At 40.0% G+C, this 26,916-nt stretch overlaps 1 protein-coding gene across 1 annotated transcript; it reads left to right on the plus strand.

Annotated features, from left to right (window-relative positions):
• The first annotated feature begins 1,795 nt into the window (after positions 1-1,795).
• On the plus strand, positions 1,796-26,916 carry LOC101552688 (arylacetamide deacetylase-like 2). Its single transcript, XM_004602895.2, has 5 exons — positions 1,796-1,933; positions 22,292-22,514; positions 24,604-24,673; positions 24,945-25,116; positions 26,317-26,916. Exons 1-5 carry the CDS (start codon positions 1,796-1,798, stop codon positions 26,914-26,916), a joined length of 1,203 nt encoding a protein of 400 aa, XP_004602952.2.

Raw genomic sequence — 26,916 nt, forward strand, 5'->3', positions numbered from 1 at the left:
GCAGCAGCTGTCTCTCCCGCCACCCGAGTTCGGTAGCCTCCAGCCACTTCCCCCACCCCGGGGAGGTTGATGGCGATGATGTGGCAGGCGAAGGAAGGAACGGAGCCAAGATGGTTGGTCTCACCTGCAGTTTATTCCAGTCTTCCCTCTATACACTCTCTGTCCTCTCTACACCTTTTTCCCCTCACCTTCTCTCCGAACCCCTTTTATTGATCATGGCCCTTCCAAAGGGCACAATACATTGATGTCACCAAAAGCACCAAAAGATCTTACAGGAAGAACATTGAGGCAACATAATTCTCTTGTATCTGCAGGCCCTTAATCTAGGCCCCCCCCCCCCCCCCCCAAGAAGATACAAAAACAAAACCAAAGCCTTCTTTGGGCTGAAAGCACTCGGATTTACATCCCAAAGACCAGGCTGGGCTGCAGCAAGAAATCTACATGTCAATTACAAACTAGACAGCACCTGAAATTTACATCCCAAAGACTAGGCTGGGCCAGAGCCTGGAATCTACAATGTCAAATCAAGCCTGGCTAGCACCTTAGATCTGCGGGTCAAAGATCAGCTAGGTTTCTGTGACAAAAGGTTTCTGTGACAAAACTCCAGAAGGCAGCTGGAAAAGGGGAAATATTCCAACACTTTGCATGTAAAAGATGGGGGTTCATACCAGGCATTGCATGACACTTCTAGGATTGAGCGCTGAGTATTGTGAGTGTGGTCCAATCAAAGAAAAAACTAGGAAGATTCAAAAATTATTTAGAATTTTAACCTAGATTAGTCAAGTCAGCTTGAAGAGGAAACGCAGAGAGGGACATTTTCACTCCCCACTTTGAACTCACCTAGAATACTGTGACCTCCACCAGCTCCTGCTTTTGTAGGCATGCAGGTCACAGGAAGCTAGAACAAAGGGACTACAGCTGCATGTTGAGAAAGGCTCAGATGATGTGATGCAGGAGAAAAGTCTTTCCCACTGTGGATGCAGAGGCTGGAGAACTGCCTGCACACCAGTAACATTCCCCTTCACCATGTTTAACCTAGTGCAAGCTAGAGGGAAGCCAGGATGCTAACATTCAGACATGAAGGGTTTGGAAGGAGTCAGAGGGAAAGCAGTGGCAGGCCTGGTGTGGCAACAGACACCTACATCTAACACCAACAGCATTAGCAAGCAGAGGGAATCTAGGTCAGAGGAACTCATCAAACTAAGAGTGTTGACAGTTTAAGTATACCTAAGGAAAGTGAGATAAAATCACGAGGATGGAAGAAGGTTTTGCCACACAGGGATGTGGGTGCCACAGCTCACATGATCACCAGTACACAGATAGGTAGACAGACACGTGAGCTGGGTCTGCAGAAACCTGGCTCTGCCTCTGTGACTACAGAGAGTTGAATGCTGTTAATGATTATGCTGAAGGATTAGCTTTGAGGGTCGCTTAATATTACCTTACAGGATTTCTAAACCTCACCACTAAGATTTGCAAAGTAATAATGGGAGAAAGAATCATAGTTAGTATTGATACTTCTGGAGTTTAACGTTATGCTAGCACTACAAGTGTCACAGAACAAAAGAATATTTAAGCCGTGGGACACTATGCTAATTGTTTCAGATGCATTATGCAATCCTTGAATCAGTTGCTACTTTTACTGTTGATCTTGGAATGGTATTTTAGTTCAATGTTGCCCAATGATCACATTATTAGCGAGTCTTTCATCTACCTTTGTCCTATTCCTCTGTGTTTAGTACATATATAGGGTGATCCATTATCATCTCTATGCAGTGGCTGTGCAAAGAGCATCATGGCATGCAAAGCTCTGTGCTTTGGGCTGATTTGTATTATCTTTGCTTACTACATTTATGCACCAATGCCAGAGAACATTGAAGAACCTTGGAAAGTGGGGCTCATAGATGCTGCTATAAAGACAACTTCATTTGTGGTAAAAACTTTTACAGAACATTGGGCTGTTATAAGCTTATAGTTTGTAAATTACAAGTACTATAAACTATTTTCAATTCGTATTTTGAAAGACACTTTGGTTTTTCTTTTAGGAAAAATCAGTTGAATCATGCTAATCTTTTAAATTTAATATATTAACAAATACATTTAATGATGTACAAAGCTGAGGGAGATAAATATACATGCTTGCAAATGTCTATCTTCAAAGATAAGTCTATCTTTGGAGAATTGTTTTACTTAGAGGAAAATTATATGGCTGTTAAATAACTTGATGATCCTAAAATGTCTTCTGTGCTGATTTTTGTTTTGGCTTTTTGTTCATTTGTTTTGGAGCCACAACTAGGGGTTCTCGGGGCTTACTCCTGACTCTGCCAGGGATCACGCCTGGCAGTGCTCTTGGGACGACATGTAATGCCAGGAATCAAACCAGTGTTGGGTGCATGCAAGGCAAGCACCTTGACTGCTGTACTATCTCTATGGTATCCTACATCCCATATTTCTGAAAAGAATAGAGCCTCACATGTCCCCTAAATACTTAAAATGCATGTTAACTGTGCTCTATTATTTTCATGTATATGAGTGTCTTTATGTTATTGTTGTGGTTTGGGGGCCACACTCAGAGGAGCCCCGTGTTCTATCTGTAGGCATCGCTCCTGGTGGTGTTCAGGGAACCAGATACGGTGCCAGGGCTCAAACTGGGGTTGTGGTATATAGGTAGGGCAGTGCATTTAAACTATCTCTCTGGCTCCTATCAAGAGGCTTCTTTCTAAAAATTTATTCTTTACTATATAAATATCTTCTTTCTCAGGAGTTTTCAGATTTTTCATGTCAGAAATTCTTTCCTTAGTGGGGTATATCTGGTAGTCCCCAGAGGCTAGTCTTGGCTCAGTGTTCAGGTATGACTTTTGCGGCGCTCAGGGGACCATACGTGGTGGCAGGAATTTGATTTAGGGTTGTGGTTGCATGCAAAACCTCCTCTACTATCTTTCCAGATTTTCAGAAATTCTTTCTTTCTTTCTTTATTTTATTTTCTCTGTGCCATCTGGTTGGGTTTCCTCCTAAGTCTGCTCTCAGGGGTCACCCCTTTTGGGTTCCAGGGGCTATCTGATGTGCTGGCGACCAGACTCAGGCCACATGCAATTGTGCAATTACTCCAGCCCCTCAGATATTCTTTATATTTTATTGAGTATCTCAAAGAAATGTTTATTTTATTTATTTTTGGTTTGGGAGCCATACCTGGCAGTGCTCAGGGATCATTCCTAGTGACTTAGGGGACAACCTTGGGTTCCAGGAATTGAACCCAGGTTGGCCATGTACAAGACAAGTACCCTACCTACTGCTATTGCTCTAGCTGGCCCTCAAATAAATGTTTAAGTGGATTATATTGGTCCGTGTGACTGGATTACAAGCTAATTTCAGTAGAATTTAATTTACTTAATTATTTTACCAGTGATAAAAAAGGTTAATATAAACTATATATTTAATCTTGATCATATATTTTTTAAGACATGGAAGATGAGTTATGATAGTAGCATTACTTTGCATTCTTGCTGAACTCGCTGCTGGAGCAACATGACTGCTTTTGCATTGAATCTATTTCAGTATTTCCTGTCCTTAACCTCTTGAAAACTCTACTGCACACTCATAGGGAATTAAACTTTTAAAATTCAGGAAGTTAAATAGTATCATGGAATCTGACTCTGTCCCAGAGACTCCCCTGCCCCCTGCCCAAAGATTCTAAGACCACACTTTGAAAACCACAGTTTTTAATCTATGTCCAAACTTGAAGTGCTGATTTTAGGTTATTTTTATGATAATGCTAGAATTCAAGCTCTCACCTGCCTTATTGTCAATATCCTACTCTCCTATCAAAGCATGCTGTTGTCTGGACAGTGCGGTGAACCTGACAGTGGAAGTTTTACGGGAGAGTCTCAACAGACAAACAGTGAACAAAGAGAGCATCACAAGGTGCCTGAGACAGATGACCTCACATGCCACCACAAGCTCAGGGAAGTTCAGTGAAGCCAGACACTGGAAGTTCTCCCACTGAATGTTCACCACGTGAACATTCACAAGAGGCCCTTTGACTATTATTGCCAATGATCATATCTTCACCCACTGTATGACAGAGGGGAAGACGGATAAACTAATGCCAGCCCACAGAAGAGCTGCAATGCCACCTTGCTAGATTGTTCAGAGTCCTTCACACTTCATAGCATTAATGTCCCAGATTGTTTGTTCAGAGTCCGTTACACTTCTCATCAATGAATTCTGGTTTCCTCACTAATGTTAGCACATTCTAAAAGAACCTTGCTTCATCAAACAAAAAGAATAAAAATACTGTACACCTAGAATAACAGTATATGTGATACGCATGTATGTATATAATTTATGCTAACAATTGATCTGCTTCTACTGTACAAGAGATAGCCATTTTACATTTTTTCATTCAATTATAGTAACACAACTAATTTCTAGAAAGAAGTTAAAGTTTATATATGAAAGGATAAAAATAGTTTTGATAAAATGTGGGTAAAGATGAGTTTATGCATTTACACAATAAAATTATAGGTAATATAAGAGAAGAAATAGCATGAGTTTCTGTGCCCATTGACCTGAGAGATGGCTGAACGTTTGTGTGACTGTTTTTCACTATGTGGGAGATCTGATCAGCATGTTGCAGCATTGTTCTGAGAATAGAGTATTGCTAGTTAACATTAAGTGGTGTAACATGACACATGTCAGCATTGGTGTGAGAATAAAGTACTGCTAGTTAGCAGTATGATGTATAATATGATAAAACAGTTATTATGAAGGGAGGGACCTAATTAATTAATTATTCACTGTATCACTGTCATCCCATTGCTCATTGATTTGCTTGAGCAGGCACCAGTAACATCTCCATTCTGAGACTTGTTGTTACTGTTTTTGGCATATTGAATACACCATGGGGAGCTTGCCAGGTTTTGTGCCCGGCACCTTGCTGAGCTCTTTGAGAAGGATGGAGGAATCGAACCTAGGTCAGCCCCATGCAAGGAAAACACCCTACCCACTGTGCTAATTCATTAACTGTGTAGTATTGCAGCACTTTCATAGCACTGTTGTCCCATTGTTCATCGATTTGCTCGAGTGGCCACCAGTAACATCTCCATTGTAAGACTTATTGTTACTGTTTTTGGCATATCGAATACCCTTGGGTAACTTGCTTGGCTCTGCCATGCGGACAGGCTACTCTCAGTAGCTTGCCAGGCTCTCCGAGAGGGATGGAGGAATCAAATCCGGGTTGGCCAGTGCAAAGCAAACACCCTACCCACTGTGCTAAGGAGACATATAAAAACATAAAATAAGATAGAGTAGTTACTAAGAGTTCCAAAAGTTAACTAGTAATGTTCACAGAGGTAGTTGGTTCCTGTTCAGTAGAAAAAATGTGGGCATCTGCTTCAGGAAGAACTTTATGTAAGTCAGAGTCAACATATTCACTAAAACCGAAAGGACGTTTAAGTCAGCATGACGTTCCCTAAGCTGAAAGGACCTTTTGGATGGCTACTTCTAACTAGCAATTAGAATATATGTAACTATTTTGATATACATAAATACTAGAAAGATAAAATTTATGCCACACATACTTATTCCCTGTCTTAATATTTTAAAGAATTATTTAATGACACATTGGAAAGATCACAGGTAAAGTGCTCGTCTTGCATATACCAGACCCAGGCATGACTGTCAGCACTATGAATATTCAGAATATTATTTTTTTAAAAATTTTATTGAATCACCGTGAGATAGTTACAAGCTTTCATGCTTGGGTTACAATTTCACAATGATCAAACAACCATCCCTCCACCAGTGCACATTCCCCACCACCAATATCCCGGGTATACTCCCCTTTCCCACCCTCCCCCTGCCTCCATGGCAGACAATATTCCCCATACTCTCTCTACTTTGGGGCATTATAGCTTGCAACACAGACACTGAGAGGTCATCATGTTTGGTCCATCATCTACTTTCAGCATGCATCTCCCATCCCAACTAGTTCCTTCAGCCATCATTTTCTTATTGATCCCTTCTCTATTCCATCTGCCTTCTCCCCTCTGCTTATGAAGCAGGCTTCCAGCTATAGGGCAATCCCCCTGGCCCTTGTATCTACTGTCCTTGGGTGTCAACCTCATGTGATGCTACCCTACACTCCACAAATAAGTGCAGTCCTTCTATGTCTGTCCCTCTCTTTCTGACTCATTTCACTTAGCATGATACTCTCCATGTCTATCCATTTATAAGCAAATTTCATGACTTCATCTCTCCTAACAGCTGCATAGTATTCCATTGTATAGATGTACCAAAGTTTCTTTAATCAGTCATCTGTTTTAGGGCACTCGGGTTGTTTCCAGATTTTGGCTATTGTGAACAGTGCTGCAATGAACATATAGGTGCAGATGTCATTTCTACTGTGCTTTTTTGCATCCTCGGGTTATATTCCCAGAAGTGGTATTGAGAGGTCATATGGAAGCTCAATTTCTAGTTTTTGAAGGACTGTTTATATTGTTTTCCAGAAAGGCTGGACCAGTTGGTATTCCCACCAACAGTGAAGGAGCATCACTTTTTCCCCACATCCATGCCAGCACTGGTTACTTTTGTCCTTTTGAATATGTGCCAGTCTCTGTGGTATGAGATGATATCTCATTGTTGTTTTGATTAGCATCTCCCTGATTACTAGGGATATGGAGCATTTTTTCAGGTGCCTTTTGGCCATTTGTATTTCTTTTTTGAGGAAACTTCTACTACAAAGCAGTAGTTATTAAAAAAGCATGGTATTGGGATAAAAGCAGACCTGAAGACCAATGGAACAGAGTTGAATATCCTGTCACAGACCCCCAAATATATGACCACTTAATTTTTGACAAAGGAGCAAGAAATGCAAAGTGGAACAAGGAAAGCCTCCTCAATAAGTGGTGCTGGGAAAACTGGATAGCTACCTGTAAAAAAATGAATTCTGAGCTCTGTCTAATACCAGGCACAAAAGTCAGATCAAAGTGGATTAAAGACCTCAATATCAGACATGAATCTATAAGGTTCATAGAAGAAAATGTAGGCAGAACTCTCCATGACTTTGAAACCAAAAGCATCTTTAAGGATGAAACAGCACTGACCATGCAAGTGGAAGCAAACATAAATAAATGGGACTACATCAAACTAAGAAGCTCCTGTACTTCAAAAGCAACAGTGACAAAAATACATAAAGAACTCACAGAATGGGAAAGAATATTTACCCAATGCCCATCTGGTAAGGGATTAATATCCAGGATATACAAGACACTAGTAGAATTGTGTAAGAAAAAAGCCTCCAAGCCCATCAAAAAAATGGGGAGAAGAAATGAACAGAATATTCAGAATATTCAAGAGTGAATTGGTCTGCTTATGGAAGTAGAGACACAGGACTAAGCCATGAGTACTGCTGGGTGTGTTTCACATTTACAATTGCATTTTCTGAATAACCATCATTGTCTCCATTCTATGGGGAGAACAATAAAGCTCAGAAAACAATTCAAGCATTTAATGACTTGTAGAATTAGGATTCAAACCTATTTAGCCTATATCCCACCTTTATTTTTTGTTATTATTTCAATTAACAATTTTTATTTTAGCTTTGCATCCAGGAATATTTTTCCTTTTGGTTATAGGACAGTTAATATTTGCCTAGATTCCTGAAATGTTCACATAATACAATATTTATTTATTATCCATGGGAACCTAACCCCTGAAAACCACTCTGTGTTGTCCCTTTGTGTAAATTTTCTCTGTGCCCACTGCTGGTGACCATTGTCACATGTCATGTACTCACACTTTGAACCTTCCATGATCTAACATATATAATGCACTTGCCCTTTGAGTCTGGCCTGGCGATTGCAACACCATTATGTGTTACAGATTATCTGTATATCTCTAATCTATGTTTTTGGGAGTATAAGAAGTTACATTTAAAACTTACATATGGACACATCGTGATTTTTCCAAAATACACAGGTAAAGAATACTTGGGTTTCTCTATTTTGTAGTGATTATAAATCAGAGTGCTGAACCATTTACATATAGTCTTTTGTGTGAAGAAGGGAAAGTTCTGTTTTCTTTTGAATAAATGCCTTGTGCTAGATGTGCCAGGTCATATTATCATTATGTATTTAAATTTTCCAAAGACTGTACCACTTTGCATCCACAAAATAAGGTATAAAAGTTATAGTTCTGCTGTATTCATACCAGAATTTAACAATTTAATACTCAGAAATATTCTAATAAGTGATTAGAAATAGCGCATTATGTCACTCACATTTCTCTAATGATTATGGATGCTGAGCCCTTTTGTATACTTTCTATTTCTTTTTTTTTTGAAGGTGGCATACATGTTCAAGTCTCTATTTAAATATTGACTATTTGTTATTGTCAAACATTAAGTTCTCTTCCTATTCTGGGTACACATCATTTGCCAGATGTTTGATTTGCAAATATTTTATCTAAGTGTAAGGCTTCATCATATTGTCTAAATTTATACAACAAAAGCTTTGCATTAAGTTGAACTCAAATTATCCTAAAATGCCTTCTATGAGGATTGGAGTCATAGGTTGAAGGGATTGACTCATGATTTTTTTGTGAGCACCCGTGGTTTCAATTCCATTACCATATCCAGGAATCCTGAGTACCTCCAGGAAGGGCCTTGAGCACTTGTTGACTGTAGTCACCGAGTATGGAATGGTACCATACCATACCATACCATACCATACCATACCATACCATACCATACCATACCATACCATACCATACCATACCATACCCCAATCCCCAGCCCCAATCTTTAAGGATGTTTTTAGTATTGCATTAAAATCCTCCTTCTAGCTTCATTATTTAATCTCTTTTCCTTTCTTGGATTTTGTTCTCTCTTCTTTATCCCATTAAAACAGAAACCTAAAAGGTGATTTGAGACCTTTCTTGATTTTCAATGTCACTTGTCACTTGTCATCATGTTGATCTTAGATTTGCTTGAGCGGGTGCCTGTAACGTATTCATTTGTCCCAGTTGCATGATAATGTAGCCCAATGGTATTTGCTTGCTCCAGCAACATGAAGAGCCTCAAACCACTCCTTCAGGCTTCTGACGAAGTCTGACCATCTTGTAGGTGGGAGGCCACATGGCTTTTTGACGTATTGTGGAATCCAGTCGGTAACAGCTCTAGTTCAGTGGTCATTTCTAAATCGCATTACATGTCCAACCCATCTGATTTTCGACACCTTGGCAAATGAGATAGCGCCCCTGATTCTTGATTGCCAATGGAGGTCGGAACTCCTGATTCCTTCTGTCACTTGGGTGAAATGTGATATTCCAAGCATAGCTCTTTCAATTCCTCTTTGGGGTACCCGAATAGCGTTCTTGTCCTGTTTTCATAGGTCCCAGGTCTCTGAGGCATAAGTTAGTGCAGGAAGAATGGTGGAGTCGAAGAGATGTGCCCGGAGCCAGAGGTTCTTCATTCTCTTAACCACTTCTTCGATGCTCCTGAAGGCATTCCACCCCACTCTCTTCCTCCTGCACAGTTCTGGCACCAAGTCGTTCCTCATGTTCAGTTCTCGACCCAGGTACACATAGCTGCTGCATTCAGAGATGTTCATTCCATTGAGAGCAAATGGAACATCAGGGACTAGTTCATTTTTCATGAACATTGTCTTGGTGAGATTCAGCTGCAGTTCGACTTTTCCACACTCTCGGTCAACTTGGCCAGCATTTGTGCCGCTTGGCTAATGTTTGGTGTTATTATAATATAATATTTGTTATTATAATATTATAATATTTGCTATGATAATGTTTGGTGTTCAGCACCTCCATGACTGTGAGAGAAATGCCGAGAGTAGGAAAGCCACAAACAGATGTCTGTCTTTGGAAACTCTCAAGTTTATTCGCCATCATGGTTTGGCATGAACCTCAGGTAATCACAAGCTAATGTCCGAGCTCACAAAGCTGTGCAGAGAAGTGATAAAGGAAGACCTCAAAGAGAGAAGAGCAGCAGTGTTGGCCGATGCAACAGAATCCGGGAAAAGTATTCATAATGCTTGCCAACAAGACCAAGATGTCTGCCCTCCGATGGATTTATCATATCTTCCAGAAAGGCAATGGAGAGGATTATTCATGACTTCTGCTTGAATCCCTTCGATAGCCACATCCACCTGCCCACATACCAAATTCCGAAGGATGGATATGTTGTTCCCAATGTTCTCCCTTCTGAAATCCAACACACCATTTTGTCAGTAAAGTCTCATACAGCACCCGGTCCAGACAAGGTCAGACCTCAATACCTGAAAAATCTGCCACCAGTACTCATCAATACACTGGCTCAGCTCTTAACACTCTACCTGTTCGAATGCAAGGTTCCATCCCAACGTGAGATATCCATGACATCAGCAACTATCGCCCAATCTGCCTGTTGTCCATCATGTACAAGTTGTTCACTTGAGTCATCCTGAATAGGATAGGCAGAACATTAGATAAAGGACAACCACGCAACAAGCTGGGTTCCAAAAAGGATTCAGCACCACTGACCATATCCACACAGTGACCAAGCTCATTGAAGTTTCGTGAGAGTTCAAGATGCCGCTCTGTCTAATGTTCATCAATTTAAAAAAAGCCTTTGATTCTGTTGAGATTGAAGCAGTCATTGAAACCCTAGCCAAACAGGGCATTCAAACTCAGTACATCAAGATCTTTGGTGAGCTGTATTACAGATTCACCACCAGGATCTCACCATTCTACAAGAAAGTAATCATCAACGTAAAGAGAGGGGTGCAGCAGGGCGATACCATTTCACTGAAACTCTTCAGTTTCACCCTCGAGAACGTCATGTAATGGGAAGGAATGGGAGTGAAGACAGATGGTCGGCAACTACACCACCTCCGCTTCGCTGATGACATTGTTCTAGTTTTCAATATTATGCTTTAATTTTATATATTTCCCTCTGCACAGTTCTTTACTACATAACAACAATTTTGATTATTTACTTGTTCACATCATCATTTATAATGGAGTAGCATTCTGTTATAATTTCTATTCTATTATAATTTGTATTCTATGCTCTAATTTCCCCCAAATAATTTTCTGTGACACCTGTTAATATATTTATATAATTTTTTATTTTAGCCCTGAGATTTTAGAAGCCTCTCTTTACCCATCCTTCCCAACAGTGCCGCATTGGAGGCTCTTTCAGGATCAGGGGAATAAGACCCATCGTTGTTACTTGTTTTGGCATATGAATATGCCATGGGGGAGCTTGTCAGGCTCTCCCATGTGGGCAGGAAACTCTCGGTAGCTTGTCAGGTTCTTCGAGTGGGAGAACTAGGCTATAAGATGTTGCGGGACCACTCGCAGCCACGAGCTTCTGGGAGCTTTCCTTAAGATTTAAAAATAATTTTTTTTAAAAAAACACCAAAAACACCAACATAGTCAAGGGGCGGTGGGGGCGGGGTGGGGAGAGAGGTTGGAAGGAATGACATATAACTTGGCCTGCAAATGTTCACTCTAGAAATATTAAGAAGGAAGGAACACCTGGCACCCCAGTAAAGGCAGCATGATCAGGCCACTAGGCTGCAGTTAGAAAGGAAGAGGGGTGACTTCCTGGACTTCGGGGTTCAACATCATCAGAACTTACTGCGTGTATGGGGGCAGGCAGGGGGCTTCCAGGGCGTCTTGAGGCCCCAGGATCAAGTCTTTACCAAACCAACTGGAGAGCTGTAACGGGGAAGAATATGACTTAGAAGCCCCCATGGAGCAAGAAATGTGAAGTGGAAGAAGGAAAGCCTCTTCAACAAGTGATGCTGCGAAAACTAGATAGCTGCCTACAAAGAAATGAACTCTGACCTCTGTCTAATACCAGGCACAAAAGTCAGATCAAAGTGGATTAAAGACCTCAATATCAGACATGAATCTATAAGGAACATATAGGAAAATATAGGCAGAACTCTCCATGACATTGAAGCCAAAATCATCTTTAAGGACGAAACAACACTGACCATGCAAGTGGAAGCAAACATAAACAAATGGGACTACATCAAACTAAGAAGCTCCTGTACTTCAAAAGCAACAGTGACAAAAATACAGAAATAACCCACAGAATGGGAAAAATATTTACCCAATGCCCATCTGATAAGAGATTAATATCCAGGATATACAAAACACTAGTAGAATTGTGTAAGAAAAAAGCCTCCAGGCCCATCAAAAAAAGGGGAGAAGAAATGAACAGAAGTTTCCTCAAAAAAGAAATACAAATGACCAAAAGGCACATGAAAAAAATTCTCCCCATCAGGGAGATGCAAATAAAACAATGAGATATCGTCTCACACCACAGATACTGGCACACATTCAAAAGAACAAAAGAAACCAGTACTGATGTGGGTGTGGGGAAAAAGTGATGCTCCTTCACTGTTGGTGGGAGTGCCAACTGGTCCAGCCTTTCTGGAAAACAATATAAACAGTCCTTCAAAAACTAGAAATTGAGCTTCCATATGACCCCTCAATACCACTTCTGGGACTATATCCCGAGAATGCAATAAAACACAGTAGAAATGACATCTGTACGTATATGTTCATTGCAGCACTGTTCACAATAGTCAAAATCTGGAAACAACCCAAGTGCCCTAGAACAGATGACTGGTTAAAGAAACTTTGGTACATCTACACAATGGAATACTATGCAGCTGTTAGAAGAGATGAAGTCATGAAATTTGCTTATAAATGGATAGACATGGAGAGTATCATGCTAAGTGAAATGAGTCAGAAAGAGAGGGACAGACATAGATAGAAGGACTGCAGATAGAAGGACTGCACTCATTTGTGGAGTATAGAATAATATCACATGAGGCTGACACCCAAGGACAGTAGATACAAGGGCCAGGGGGATTGCCCCATAGCTGGAAGCCTGCTTCATGAGCAGAGGGGAGAAGGCAGATGGAATAGAGAAGGGATCACTAAGAAAATGATGGCTGGAGGAACTAGTTGGGATGGGAGATGCGTGCTGAAAGTAGATAATGGACCAAACATGATTACCTCTTGGTGTCTGTGTTGCAAGCCATAATGCCCAAAAGTAGAGAGGGAATATGGGGAATATTGTCTGCCATGGAGGCAGGGGGAGGGTGGGGAAGGGGGGGGTATACCGGGGTATTGGTGGTGGGGAATGTGCACTGGTGGAGGGATGGGTGTTTGATCATTGTGTAATTGTAACCCAACCATGAAAGCCTGTAATTATCTCATACTGATTCAATAAAATTTAAAAAAATTTTTTAAAAAGAAGCTTCCAGGGAAACAGGAAGCTACCAACAAGCAAAGGGTCAGCTCGAGGAAAGTCGGAGATGGCGGAGAGGGAAAGGTCAGCTTTGTGGTAAGCTACTCTGGCCGACCTCCTGCGAATTCCTGGCACTGCATGGAGCCACTCCAGATGACCCAGGGGTCACTCTGGGGCTACGAGGTCAAAAGTGGCCCCTAAGCAGGCGGAGTCTGTTCCGAGGGACCGGGGAGCCTTTAATCACTGACCAGCCACTCACGGACCTTGGTAGAAGTGCTGGCACCTAAACTACAGTGTCAGTGTTTGGTGTTAAAGTTGAAAGTGGTTCAGGGTTTCCCTGGTTGTGGGGTGTGCAGCTCTATGCCCGCACCCTGCTATGGTCATGTGGGGGGAGTGACACGGTGCCAGGGCCCTCCTAGCACCCCTTACTTGGTGGTCCCTTCTCTATCTGAGCTGCCCCTTCCTCCAGTGTGTGAGGCCAGCTTCTAAGCCTTGGAACCAACCTCCTGGTACTTATCTCTACTATTCTTGGGTGTTAGTCTCCTATTTGTTATTTTATATTCCACAGATGAGTGCAATCTTTCTATGTCTGTCTCTTTCTGACTCATTTCACTTAGCATGATACTTTCCATGTTGATCCACTTATATGCAAATTTCATGACTTCATATTTTCTAATAGCTGCATAGTATTCCATTGTGTAAATGTACCAAAGTTTCTATAACCACTCACCTGTTATCTGGCACTCGGGTGTGTTTTTCCCAGATTCTGGCTATTGTAAATAGTACTGCAATAAACATACAAATGCAGTTGTCATTTCTACTGTACTTCTTTGCACCTCCAGGATATATTCCCAGAAGTGGTATGGCAGGGTCAAATGAGAGCTCAATATCTAATTGTTGAAGACGTCCACACTGTTTTCCAAATAGGGCTGAACCAGTCGGAATTCCCACCAGCAGTGAAGGAGAGTCCCTTTCTCCCCACATCCGCACCAACACTGGTTGATTTTGTTCTTGCGAATGTGGGCCATTCTCTGTGGTGTGAGGTGGTATCTCATTGTTATTTTGATCTGCATCTCTCTGATGATTACTGATGAGGAACATTTTTTCTTGTGTCTTTTGGTCATTCGGATTTTTTCTTTGAGAAACTTTCTGTTCATTTCATCGCCCCATTTTCTGATGGGGTTGGATGTTTTCTTTTTGTGGAGTTCTACCAGTGCCTTGTAAACTCTTGATATCAACCCTTTATCAGATGGGTATTGGGTGAATATCCTAACAATTCTGTAGACTGTCTTTGTATTCTGGTCACTGTATCTTTTGAGGTGCAGAAGCTTCTTAGTTTAAGATAGTTCCATTTGTTTATCTCTGTTTCCACTTGCTTGGCCAGTGATGTGTTGCCTTTAAAGATACCTTTAGCTCCAATGTTGTGAAGGGTTTTGCCAACCTTGTCTTCAATGTACCTGATAAAGTCTGGTCTGATTTTGAGATCTTTAATCCATTTTGATCTGACTTTTGTGCACCGTGTTAGGTAGTGGTCTGAGCCCATTTTTTTGCATGTAGCTGTCCAGTTTTGGCAGCACTATTTGTTAAAGAGGCTTTCCTTGCTCCCCTTCACATTTCTTGCTCCTTTATCAAAGATTAGATGATCACATATTTGAGGGTGTGTGTCAAGATATTCTACTCTGTTCCATTGGTCTGCAGCTCTGCCTTTGTTAGATTACTATGATGTTTTAATTATTGCCACTTTGAAGTAGAGTTTGAGGTTGGGGAAGGTGATGCCTCCCATCTTCTTTTTTCCCAAGGATTGCTTTAGCTTTTCGTGGGGGCTTATTGTTCTATATGAATTTCATGAGTGTTTACTCCATTTCTTTGAAGAATTTAATGGGTATCCTTATAGGGATTACACTGAATTTGTACAGTGCTTTGGGGAGTATTGCCATTTTGACGATGTTAAGTCTCCCAATCCACAAGCAGGGGATATCTTTCCATTTCCTCGTGTCTTCTTTTATTTCTTGAAGTGGCGTTTTGTAGTTTTCTTTGTACAGGTCCTTTACCTCCTTAGTTATGCTGATTCTGTGGTACTTTTTAAAAAATACAAACGCGTGCGTGTGGAAGGGTGATATGTGTGTATGTGTGTTGGCGGGCTCTTGGGGTGGCTCTCTCTCTCACTGCTTGCGTTTGGTGCTCTTACGCTGCTGTGTATGGACCGGATCAGGATGGCTCCTCTTTTGTGCTCTGCTTTTGTGTGTGCCACTGTGCTCTCTTCTGTCTATCTCTCTATCGCTGATTCTGTCTCTGTAGTCTCTCCTCTGGTCTCTTCTGATCTCTCTTCTTCTGATGTCTCTTTCCAGAGCCCTTCTGCTGCTTTCTCTGGAGCCCTTCTGCTTCTCTCTCTGGAGTCCCACTCGCTCTCACTTCTGACTCTGTCCCTTACTTCTGACTCCTACCCTTCTTCTGACTCTGACTCTGACTCTGATTCTCACTTGCTTTGTGCTCTTTATATTTCCCCTGCTTCTGGCTCCAATGACTCCCTGATTCTCTTTCGCTTGGTGCTCTGCTTCTGTGTGTTCTCCTCTACTTCTCTTATAGTCGCAGTGTATATAGCAATCACATAGGGTGGTGACACAAAGGTGGGTTGAACACTAACAAATCAATAAAGAGGGGTAAGACCACTCCTCCAGGAGATTAACAGAAATCTCATCTAAGGAGATTACTCCAGATTACTAGGAGATCCGCTTAAGAGCGGGATTCCATTCAGGGTGTGTTCTTTTCTTTTTTTCTCAGCGAGTATCCACTTAATTAGTTGTAGCAAATCTACTTCTAATATTTCTAGCAATGTCATTCTGTATGAGAACAGTAAGGGATATATCAAATTTAAAGTTTGGTTCTTCCTGAGGACATTTACTATATATTCCAGACCACAGTCCTCAGGTCAGGTTAGTCTTCCTAACCCCAGCAGGGTCCTAGTCTCGTCGTTATTTTTGGATCATGACAGCATTTGTCTATGACCACGGTCTCAACTTATAGTTGAGTATTGTGGCGCTTTGGCCTGGCCCATTTCGATGCCAGGGTAGCTCACAGCTTGCCCTGGGTCCATTCCATCCCTCGTCGGGACCCTGCTTTTCGGTTCTAGGAACTAAGGGCAACTGAGTCGAGAAAGCAGATGCCGAGGAGTAAATATTATTGGAGTCCATCAACTTGCAAGTTACAAAGCATAATATTAACTGTCTTCCTGTGTCCATACAGAAAGGACATTGCTTTAAGGTAAACTAAGTTCCCTGTGGCAAGGTTGAAAGGACAAACCCAATGTTATCCTACAATACTTGACTTTCTGAGGCATAATTGTGAAGAGGATTGCTTTTCTCATGTCACTTTCTTCTCTCTGATTATTTGCATATAGAAAGTCATGGACTTTTGGATATTGATTTTATAGTCTGCAACTTTACTATACAACTCTATTGTTTCTAGGAGTTTCTTGGTAGAGGTTTTAGGGTTCTCTAAATACAGTATCATATCATCTGCAAATAGTGAGAGATTGATTTCTTCCTTTCTTACCTGAATGCCCTTAATATCTTTTTCTTGCCTAACTGCTATTGAAAGTACTTCCAGTACTATATTGAATAGAAGTGGTGAGAGTGGGCATCCTTGTCTCGTCCTTGATCATAGAGGGAAAGCTCGTAGTTTTTCCCCATTGAGGATGATACTTGCCATAGGCTTGTGGTAAATGGCTTTGACTATATTGGGGAAAGTCCCTTCTTTACCCATTTCGGTGAGAGTTTCCATCATAAATGGGTGCTGGATCTTTTCAATGCTTTCTCTGCATCTATTGGTATGATTATATGGTTTTTATCTTTTCTTTGGTTGATATGATGGACTGGAGCGATAGCAGAGTGGGTAGGGTGTTTGCCTTGCATGTACCATCCCGGGTTTCATTCCTCCATCCCTCTTGGAGAGCCCGGCAAGCAACCGAGAGTATCCCTCCTGCATGGAAGTATGGCAGAGCCTGGCAAGCTACCCGTTTCAATATGTCCAAAACAGTAACAAGTCTCACAATGGAGACGTTACTGGTGCCTGCTCAAGCAAATCAATGAACAACGGGACAACAGTGAGACAGTGCTACAGTGATATGATGGATTATGTCGATTGATTTCCGAACGTTGAACCATCCTTGCATCCCCGGGATAAATCCCACTTTGTCGTAGTGTATGATCTTTCTGATGAGCTGTTGAATTCTATTTGCTAACATTTTGTTGAGGATCTTTGCATCCGTGTTCATCAGGGATATCGGCCTATAGTTTTCTTTTTTTGTTTGTTAATATTTTTATATACTGAAAATTATAAGACAGTGAAAGAAATTAAAGACAATAAATGCAAAGCTACACTGCATTAGTAGATTAGAAAAGCTCATATACTTAAAAGGTTAATATTAATTTTAACAAAAACAGTATGTAGTTTCAATTAAATATCTATAAAAATTCCACTGGCATATCCCAGAAATAAAACAAATAATTTTAAAATGTATGTAAAACTACAAATTCTATGAATAGGCAAAGAAACATCTGGTTTAAAACTGTCTCACAGGGCCAGAGAACTATATTAACGACATGAGTGTATACTTTGTATGAGGACAGAGCCAGGGAAAAAAAGTTGAATACTGCTGGATGGGACTCCCAAAACTAATTGAATCAAACAAAAGCAAAACAAAATGAAACCTGTACTATGTCAAACCATACTGTCCTCATACTCTGAACAGTATGGTTTGACATAAGACAGACATATAGCACAATAGAATGGAACAAAGAACTCACAAACATGCCTGGGGAGACATGATACAAATTTTTGGCAGATTCCAAGACTATGAGGTTAAAATGAAAAATTTGTATAGTACTTTCAATAAATAGTGCTGGGAAAATGGATTTCTATATGCAAATAATGAATCTGCACTCATGTCTTATGTCTTATGCCACATGTAAAAAAACAAAACCAGAGTGAACTAGAAATTACTGCAATATATACAACTAGCAAATTTCCTAGAAGAAATCATTGATTAAAACAATGACATAAGCCTGGTAATTATTTTTTGGAGAGAATACCAAAAGCATAAGGAACAAAAGTAAAAGTAGACAAGTGGAACTATATCCAAAAAATGCTTCTGAGGGCTGGAAAGATAGTACAGTGTATAAGGTGCTTGCCTTGCACACAGCAGACCTGGGCTCACTCCCCAGCACCACACATGCTTCTCTGAGTCCCACCAGGAGTAATCCCTGACCTCAGAGACTTGAGAACTAACAGGTGTGGCCCCCATCTCCCAAAACAAACAAAAATAAACTCTGCACATCAAAGGAAACCACAAAGTAGTAGGTAAGCTACAGGATGATAGAAAATATTTGTAAACCGTCTATCTTATTTATTTATTTTTGCTTTTTGGGTCACACCCGGCGATGTACAGGGGTCATTCCTGACTCTGCACTCAGGAATTACCCCTGGAGGTGCTCAGGGGACCATAGGGGATGCTGGGAATCAAACCTGGATCGACTGCATGCAAGGCAATCGCCCTAGTCACTGTGCTATCACTCCAGTCCCTTTCTTATATTTTTTATTATTTTTTAAAATTTTATTAAATCGCCATGAGATAGTTACAAGCTTTCATGGTTGGGTTACAATCACACAATGATCAAACACCCATCCCTCCACCAGTGCACATTCCCCACCACCAATACCCCTGGTATACCCCTCCCTTCCCCACCCTCCCCCTGCCTCCATGGCAGACAATATTCCCCGTACTCCCTCTCTACCTTTGAGCATTATGGCTTGCAACACAGACACTGAGAGGTTGTAATGTTTGGTCCATTATCTACTTTAGCACGCATCTCCCATCCCGACTGATTCCTCCAACCATCATTTTCTTAGTGATCCCTTCTCTATTCCATCTGCCTTCTCCCCTCTGCTTATGAAGCAGTCTTCCAGCTCATGGGGCAATCCTCCTGGCCCTTGTATCTACTGTCCTTGGGTGTCAGCCTCATGTGATATTATTCTATACTCCACAAATGAGTGCAGTCCTTCTATACCTGTCCCTCTCTTTCTGACTCATTTCACTTAGCATGATATTCTCCATGTCTATCCACTTATAAGCAAATTTCATGACTTCATCTCTTCTAACAGCTGCATAGTATTCCATTGTGTAGATGTATCAAAGTTTCTTTAACCAGTCATTTGTTCTAGGGCACTTGGGTTGTTTCCAGATTTTAAACCATCTATCTTATGAGGAGTTAGTATCCAAAATATATACAAGGATCTCATGTAACCTGATAACAAATAAATAAAGTACATTTCTTTAATGGCCAAAGGACTTGATAAAATTTTTTCCCCAAAAGATATGCAATTGGTTCACAGGTAATTGAAAGATTCCCAAAAGTCGTCAGGAAATGTAAATTCAAACTATAAGGATTTGTGATTCCTCTCATATCTGTTAGGACAACTGTTAACAAAGAGACTGAAAATGACAACTGTTGACTCAGATATGGAGAAAGGAAATCATTGTGCTTTACTGATAGGAATGCAAGTTGGTACCCAAATATGAAAAAGAGGATATAGGTTCTCAGAAAAATAAAATGAAGAGGTATCCAGCAGTCATTCCTCAGAGTATATACCCAAAGAAAATGAAGGCACTATCTCAAAGAAATTTTAAAATGGGACAGAGAACTCAGAAACTTGAATGGGGAGATATGATGTATGATTTATTGCAACACTATTCACCATAACAGACATGTGGAAATTTCTGTTACAGATGAATCCATAAAGAATAGGTGTATATGTAATAGTACAGAGGATATGGCAAATGCTACCTTGCATGTGGCTGACCTGGGTTCAATCCCCAGAACCCACGTGGTTTCTTGAGTCTGCCAGGAATTATCCCTGAGTGCAGAGCCAGGAGTAACCCCTGTACACCACCAGGTTTGGCCCAAAAAAACTAAAAGAAAAGAAAAAAATGGAAAGTACATATTACCTATATTCATGTGTCTATGGTATGTAATAAAACGTCATTCATATCAAAATAAAATGAAATTTTGCAATTTCTGACATGATGAACATGGTGGGAAGTGACATTATTATCATTATTTTTAAAAAATATTTTGATAAAATAATCATAATTATAAAATAAAATAATTATAATTATTACTTAATTATACTAAGTGAAATATCCAGACATAGAAAGTATAAAAATCCATGATCTCAGTTATTTGTAGATCTAAGTCTGTTATGAAAGTAGGAAGTGAAAGGCAATGCTAGTGTTAGGGGATTGAAAACAACAAGAAGATGCTGGAAACAGGGGACAAGGCTGAACTTACCAGATTGCACTTACTGCAGAAGAACAAATCTAAAACAGCCAAACTGCAGGGAGAGTTCTTCGCTTGCAGATATTGTCACACAAAAAGGGAGACTTTAAGGAAGATATGTCAGTTGATAGCAATCCTTGACTAGTATAGCAAATCACCATGCAACATGCCTTAGATATACATGATTACTATTAAAAGATAAATTGTATCCCCTAGGGATTGATGGCATTCCTGCAGTCATCCTCTCATTGATTTCCAGCTCCTAGCCAGAGAAGAAAAAGTACTTTCTACAACTTCAGATTGTTTTATGATTTAGTTAGTGAGAAGGATGGGCATTCTGCTGTTGTGTGCAGTTGTTGTACACATATCAACGAGATGAAACATTTCTTTACATTTTATTATTTTGATATACCCTTAAAGATTTTTATTTTTAAATTTTCTATCAATTGCCAAGTAACAGTATTGATGTGATAATTATATGAATTATCATTTTCCTTTTCAGTTTCATCTCTATTAATGTCATTAATTTTGTAATTAATAAGTATGCATTCATTTTACATTACTATCTTGGTGGATAGATTATTATAATTATGTAATATATTTTATTCATGAATTTTTTTCCTGGTCAGGCATGTACTTTGTCTGATATTATTCAAGCCTCTAGAGTTTTCTTTTTAATTATTATTTGCATCCCACCTCACCTGAGAATGGCCTATGTCAAAAACCAACAGAAATACAAGTGTGGGTGGGCTGTAGAGAAAAAAAGACCCCTCTTATTCTTTTGTAGGAAATGCCAGCTGTTATGGAAAATAGCACAGAGGATTCTTAGAATACTGCCCTATGATCTAGCAACTATGGTCCTGCATCTTTACCCAAAAACATCAAAACTCTATTCTGAAAAACTACATGCTTACTTATGTCGATTTCAGGATTATTTATAATAGCAAAGATAGGGAAAAATCTCTAGAATAAATAACAAATAAGTGGATAAAGAAGACATCATATATGACAAAGCAGAATATTACTCAATTATAAACGATGAAATCTTGACTTTTGCAGCAACAGTGATGAAACTGGAGGGGGTGTTAATAAGTAAAGTAAGTTAGAAGGATAAGGACAAGCACCAGATCATTTTTCTTGCTGTTTCTTTATGCTTGTCATTTCCTATCTGTCTCAATCCCATCTCTCTTCCTCCAGTTCCGTCAATATTCTAGCACACAGCGAGATTCTGTCTTTCCTTGTAGCTGAAAAGTATTCCTTTGTGTGTGTGCTGAGAATCTGAGTTATGTCCAGATCATGGCTATTGAAAATAATGTTGTAATGGACATAGGTTGCATATGTATTTTGAAAAAGACACCCAACTAATTGGGAGGAGTATTTTTTCATCACACATTAGACAAAAGTTTAATATCTAGGGTAGGTAAAGAGCCTGGTGTTGCAGCCCTGACGAGTGGCCAGTCTTGTGGTTGCCCCACATCTGCTCAGCCCAGTGGTGCATGTGTCAGTGGTGCCACACCCAGTGACACCTGGGATCCATGCAGGACCAGCGATTGAGTCCATTCTTGCCCATGCTACATATGTGCCCAACTACTTGAGTGGTCTCCATGACCCTATTCTTCCTTTCTGAAAATAGGTTTATCCACGTTTGGTATTGCTTAAAACAAAAGTTTACTATTTGATTTTGCTATGACAGTGTATGTTAACGGAAAATATGGGTCTGATAAGACAAGATCAAGTATTTTCCACATTTGTGAAAGTGGACTACACATCACCAGTGTCAGATTCAAACATCACAGTGACAGACACCACCTTCAGTGGCAGTCCAGTGCGCTTGTACCTGCCCAAGAGGAAGTCGGACAGTAGGAGACCAGCTGTCATCTATATTCATGGCGGTGCCTTTGTCCTGGGAAGTTTCAGTAAGTATTTTTGTATAAGCAAGAGTATGTGTATATAGTGTCATACATATTTAGAGTAAAATATCTGTGTATATATACATGCATATGAACAGGGCAAAACATTTGTTGACATGATTTTTTTGCTAGTGTGTGCTTATATCTCAGCAGAGAAATAGAGTGTGCATCATGAATCACACATATTTCTTGATGTACTACTTGGCAAATAAAATCACAAAAATATCAGATGAGATTTGTGGTGGGTGTAATGTGGTAACATATCTTGAAGAAGTGTGAATGTACCCCAAACTAGTGTCTTCACAATAAAAATGGGGGTAAAAAAACCTTTATTATCAAATGAATTAATGATTACAGGGTAACTGAGAAATTCACACAGTAAAGTTAAATTAATTCAAGTAGCTAAGTTTGAATAGGATCGGGATGACTGCTCAAAGAAAGCGAGAAAAATTACAGACCTTGTATGATCAAGGCTCTAACTTGAATCTCCAGAGCTAGAAGGTCCCCTAACACCCCCAGTGTAGCATTGGTGACACTATACTCACCCCCATTCCTCCAGCTGAGCAGAGTAGCACTTATGGCTTGGTCCTAGCACCAGAGGTTCAGGCCACCAGACTCCAGTGCAGCCGCCCTGGGGGTGTGTAAAGGCCCCAAACAAACCATCCAGCAACTGCTCTTAAGAGGAGGTCCTCATCCTGAAGTCTGTGCACCTGCAGCCAGTTCCTCTGCTTTGGCAAGGACACAGAAACTTTCTGTAGTCCTCCCCTTTTTTGGATCACACATGGTAGTGTTCATTGCTCGGAGGAGGCCACACCTTGCACTGCGAAGGGACAAAGAGGTTCCGGGGGATCAGACCTGGGTCTTCCCCATGCGGAACATGTGCCCTACCCATATGAACAATCTCCCAACCCAAAAAGACATTTTCATCTTTTGGCAAAGTCTCTACCTTGCTTGGGATTCTATTTCCTCCTCTGTCATTATTTGGTTTAATGGATATTCTCTTTCATTCTTCTTCCTAGAATCTTGTCCTCTCAGATGACTCCAATACTTGTTACTTCCTCTTCTACCTTGACATCCCTGAGCCCCCAAACCCTCTCTCTACTGCTTCCTCTTTCGCTCTCTCTGTTCAGATTACTTTCAACAGGCTTTAGACTCTGTTTTTCCACTTAGAATAATTCTTTTAACTAGAATTTGAAAATGACCATCCCTTCTGATCATTCTCTATTTCCTAGAAATCTAGGACTTTCTTTGGACTGACTTGTTTCTCCTCAGAAATTCCTTTTCTTATATTTGTGCATTTCTCCTTAAAGCGAAACAAATACAAGCAATAAAAGTGCTGTACCGGGGTCTACCCTTCCTTTCTTTTCATCCCTGAAGAAACTATTTGATGTTCAGACTCCTATGTTGCTGCTCCTCTACTTGTCTACCACCCCCTACTTTTCAAGGTCACCCCCACCTCTGATTCCCAACTTGTGACATGCAACCAGGATTGTGTGTATTATTGAGTTTTTTCAACATTCACCATTTGTTGACAAAGAAATTCTTGATGTTATACCAAATATTGATGCTTGTGTGCTAATTCCCTCCTTGCTTCCACTTCATCTTCATAGTCCAAATTCAGTACATTACACTGTATCTGTTCCATGAGTATGAGTATTCCATGCATTCTAAGACTATTATTTTTGTTGGTGGTGTGAGGGAATGATCACAGGACTTACTCTGGTTGTGCTCAGGGAACCATGTGTGGTGCCAGCAATCAACGAGGGTCTGCCAGGTGCAAGGCAAGTGCAATAAGTGTAAACCAATGTGGAACAATAAACAATAATAACAAATAATAATGATAAATATAAGCATATGTATCTCTCAACCCCACCTACCATATTATCTCTCCAGCCCTCAAACTCTGATGTTTTAATCCCTTTGGTAGTGACTTTTCCCATCTGATAGTATCATCAAATCTTCTGTTTTTGAACCCCCACACACTTAAAGGGCAGTGGGAATATGGGGAGTCCACCATTTAGTAATGCCCTACGTTTCAAAATTGTAGGTTGTTCCCTACTACTTTCTATGTCTGTGTGTTTGTTTTAAATTTCAGAGCTGAGCAGCTATGACTTCCTGAACAGATGGACGGCGAACACACTTGATGCTGTTGTTGTGGCAGTGGAGTAAGAACCTGGTTTTCCCTAGTAGCTATGATGCTAGTCCTATGGCAGAGGGTTGGTTCCCACAGCAAGCCATCCAGGTCTCATAATATACCTTATATTTCAAAGCAGTCGTTTAGATAGTAATTAATTCTAGATTTGATTAGACATATATTCAAACACAGGAAAATTGTTCACTAGACTTCTGGAGGAGAGTAGCTTATGAAATCATACAAGTTCAGTAATGTATGTTTTACTGTTTACTTCCTTTCATTTTTCTCCTTTTGTTCTGAAGCTACAGACTATCACCCGAATACCAGTTCCCTGTTCCCCTTGAAGATGTCATTTCAGCAGTCAAGTTTTTTCTACAGGATGAAGTTCTTGAAGCCTATGGGGTGGATCCCACCAGGATCTGTATTTCGGGGGACAGTAGCGGGGGCACTTTGGCAGCGATAATAACTCATCTGGTATGCTTTCCATACTGGATATGTTTACAGGATTCACTGCAGATCTAGAACAAAAGTGTTGTGTTTTGGTTACAACATTTTATGGTCTCACATTTTATCATGTCCTTTTGCATAATGTTATCCTTTGGCAGATATGGCTTTAGTGATATTGTAAGGACACTATTTTCCTAAAGCACTCTTTTATATAACTTGGTTTGAAGAAACTAGAACAATTTTCAAAACTTGTCAAGGTCATTTAATAATAAATTAAATATTATTTAGTGTGATTGAGCATTTGAGTTTTTCTGAGTCAACTGTAAATTCTCTCTCTTTTTTTAAGTTTAGGTCTTTTAAAATCTTTTTTAAAAATTTAATTAAAGAACTGTGATTTACTATTAATAGCTGCATTTTAGACTTATAATATATTCAACTATAAAGTCTTCCAAGTAGAGGGTTTATTGTAATCCATGTTTGAAACCTAGTGACACATTATGAGGTAACACTGAGTCTATGTGCTTTCCTCCTCTAAAAATTTTAGAGAAGTTCTGTTCTCTAATAATTACTAATCATAGCTCTTATGTAAATCACTATAATAAACAAAGAAAAATGGCCTGCATTGAGACACTTCAGTTTCTATACATTACTTTGCTACTTCTCATTACACTATTTGCTCCAGAAGAGTAATTGGATATCAGGAATACTTCTGTCAACATGGCCCAGTTTTTACTTTCTGAGCCACACTTGTGAATGTTGATGGACTACTCCCATATCAGTGCTCAAGGCTTGGTCCTGGAGATGCTTAGGTGACTAGGATTAAACCCAGGGTCTAACATGCAAAGCATGTGCTCCAGCCCTTGAGCCACTCCCTCTTGCTCCTAATTCCATATGAATTCAGCTATCATGTGAATTTGATATCGTATTACCATATTTATCTTTTCTTCTTGGGTAAAAATTTTAGAGAAGTTGTTCTGTTTTCTGATAATTATTAATCATAGCTTTGGTGGTCTATGTAAATAAACACACAAGCATGTGCATGTGTGTGTGTGTCATTGTTTCACTGATGACAATGGGATGATTTTAATGCCATCTAAATAATGTATAAAAATGTGAAAATCATCATGAAGAACACTATCAATTTTATAATAGTTTACATTGTAACTGCACATATGATTGAGGCCATTGGTTCCTGTTACTCATTCACCTTTCATTGTTTGTTTTCAGGTACAGAATGATGCTGAATTTAAAAACAAATTTAAGGCACAAGCTTTACTTTACCCAATCTTACAGATAGTTGACCTTTTGTTGCCATCCTACCAAGAACATCAACACGGTCCGATTCTTCCTAGAAAAATGGCTATTGAAATGGGATGCCTGCATATCTCTAAGGACAAAGCTCTTACCAAGGCAATGATATTAAATAACCATATGCCTTTGGGATCAAGACATCTGCTCACATTGGTGAACTGGAGCACTCTTCTTCCTGAGAACTACAAAAAGAACCATGTATATACTGAACCAGTTCTTAGCTCTAACTCTTCATATCCACAGCTTTTGAATTCTTCACTATCACCCTTGTTAGCCAGTGACTCTCAGCTACAGAATGTACCATTGACGTATGTCCTTACCTGTGAACATGACATCCTACGAGATGATGGACTTATGTACATCACACGTCTTCGAAACCTTGGACATAAAGTCTCTCATGACCACATAGAGGATGGAGTCCATGCAGCACTATCATTCACAAGATTTCCATTTTATTTACATGTGGGCATGAGGATAAAAGAGAAATACATTAGGTGGTTAAAAGAAAACCTATAA

This window comes from Sorex araneus, chromosome 2, assembly GCF_027595985.1.
Source record: "Sorex araneus isolate mSorAra2 chromosome 2, mSorAra2.pri, whole genome shotgun sequence".
Classification (NCBI taxonomy): Eukaryota; Metazoa; Chordata; class Mammalia; order Eulipotyphla; family Soricidae; genus Sorex; species Sorex araneus.

Bases quoted from the DNA above. Each gene is read 5' to 3' on its own strand.
- LOC101552688 (XM_004602895.2), top strand. From the start codon at position 1,796: ATGGCATGCAAAGCTCTGTGCTTTGGGCTGATTTGTATTATCTTTGCT. The intron at 22,515-24,603 runs GTAAGTATTTTT...TTTAAATTTCAG, and splicing joins CTTTGTCCTGGGAAGTTTCA to AGCTGAGCAGCTATGACTTC. The intron at 24,674-24,944 runs GTAAGAACCTGG...TTTGTTCTGAAG, and splicing joins GCTGTTGTTGTGGCAGTGGA to CTACAGACTATCACCCGAAT.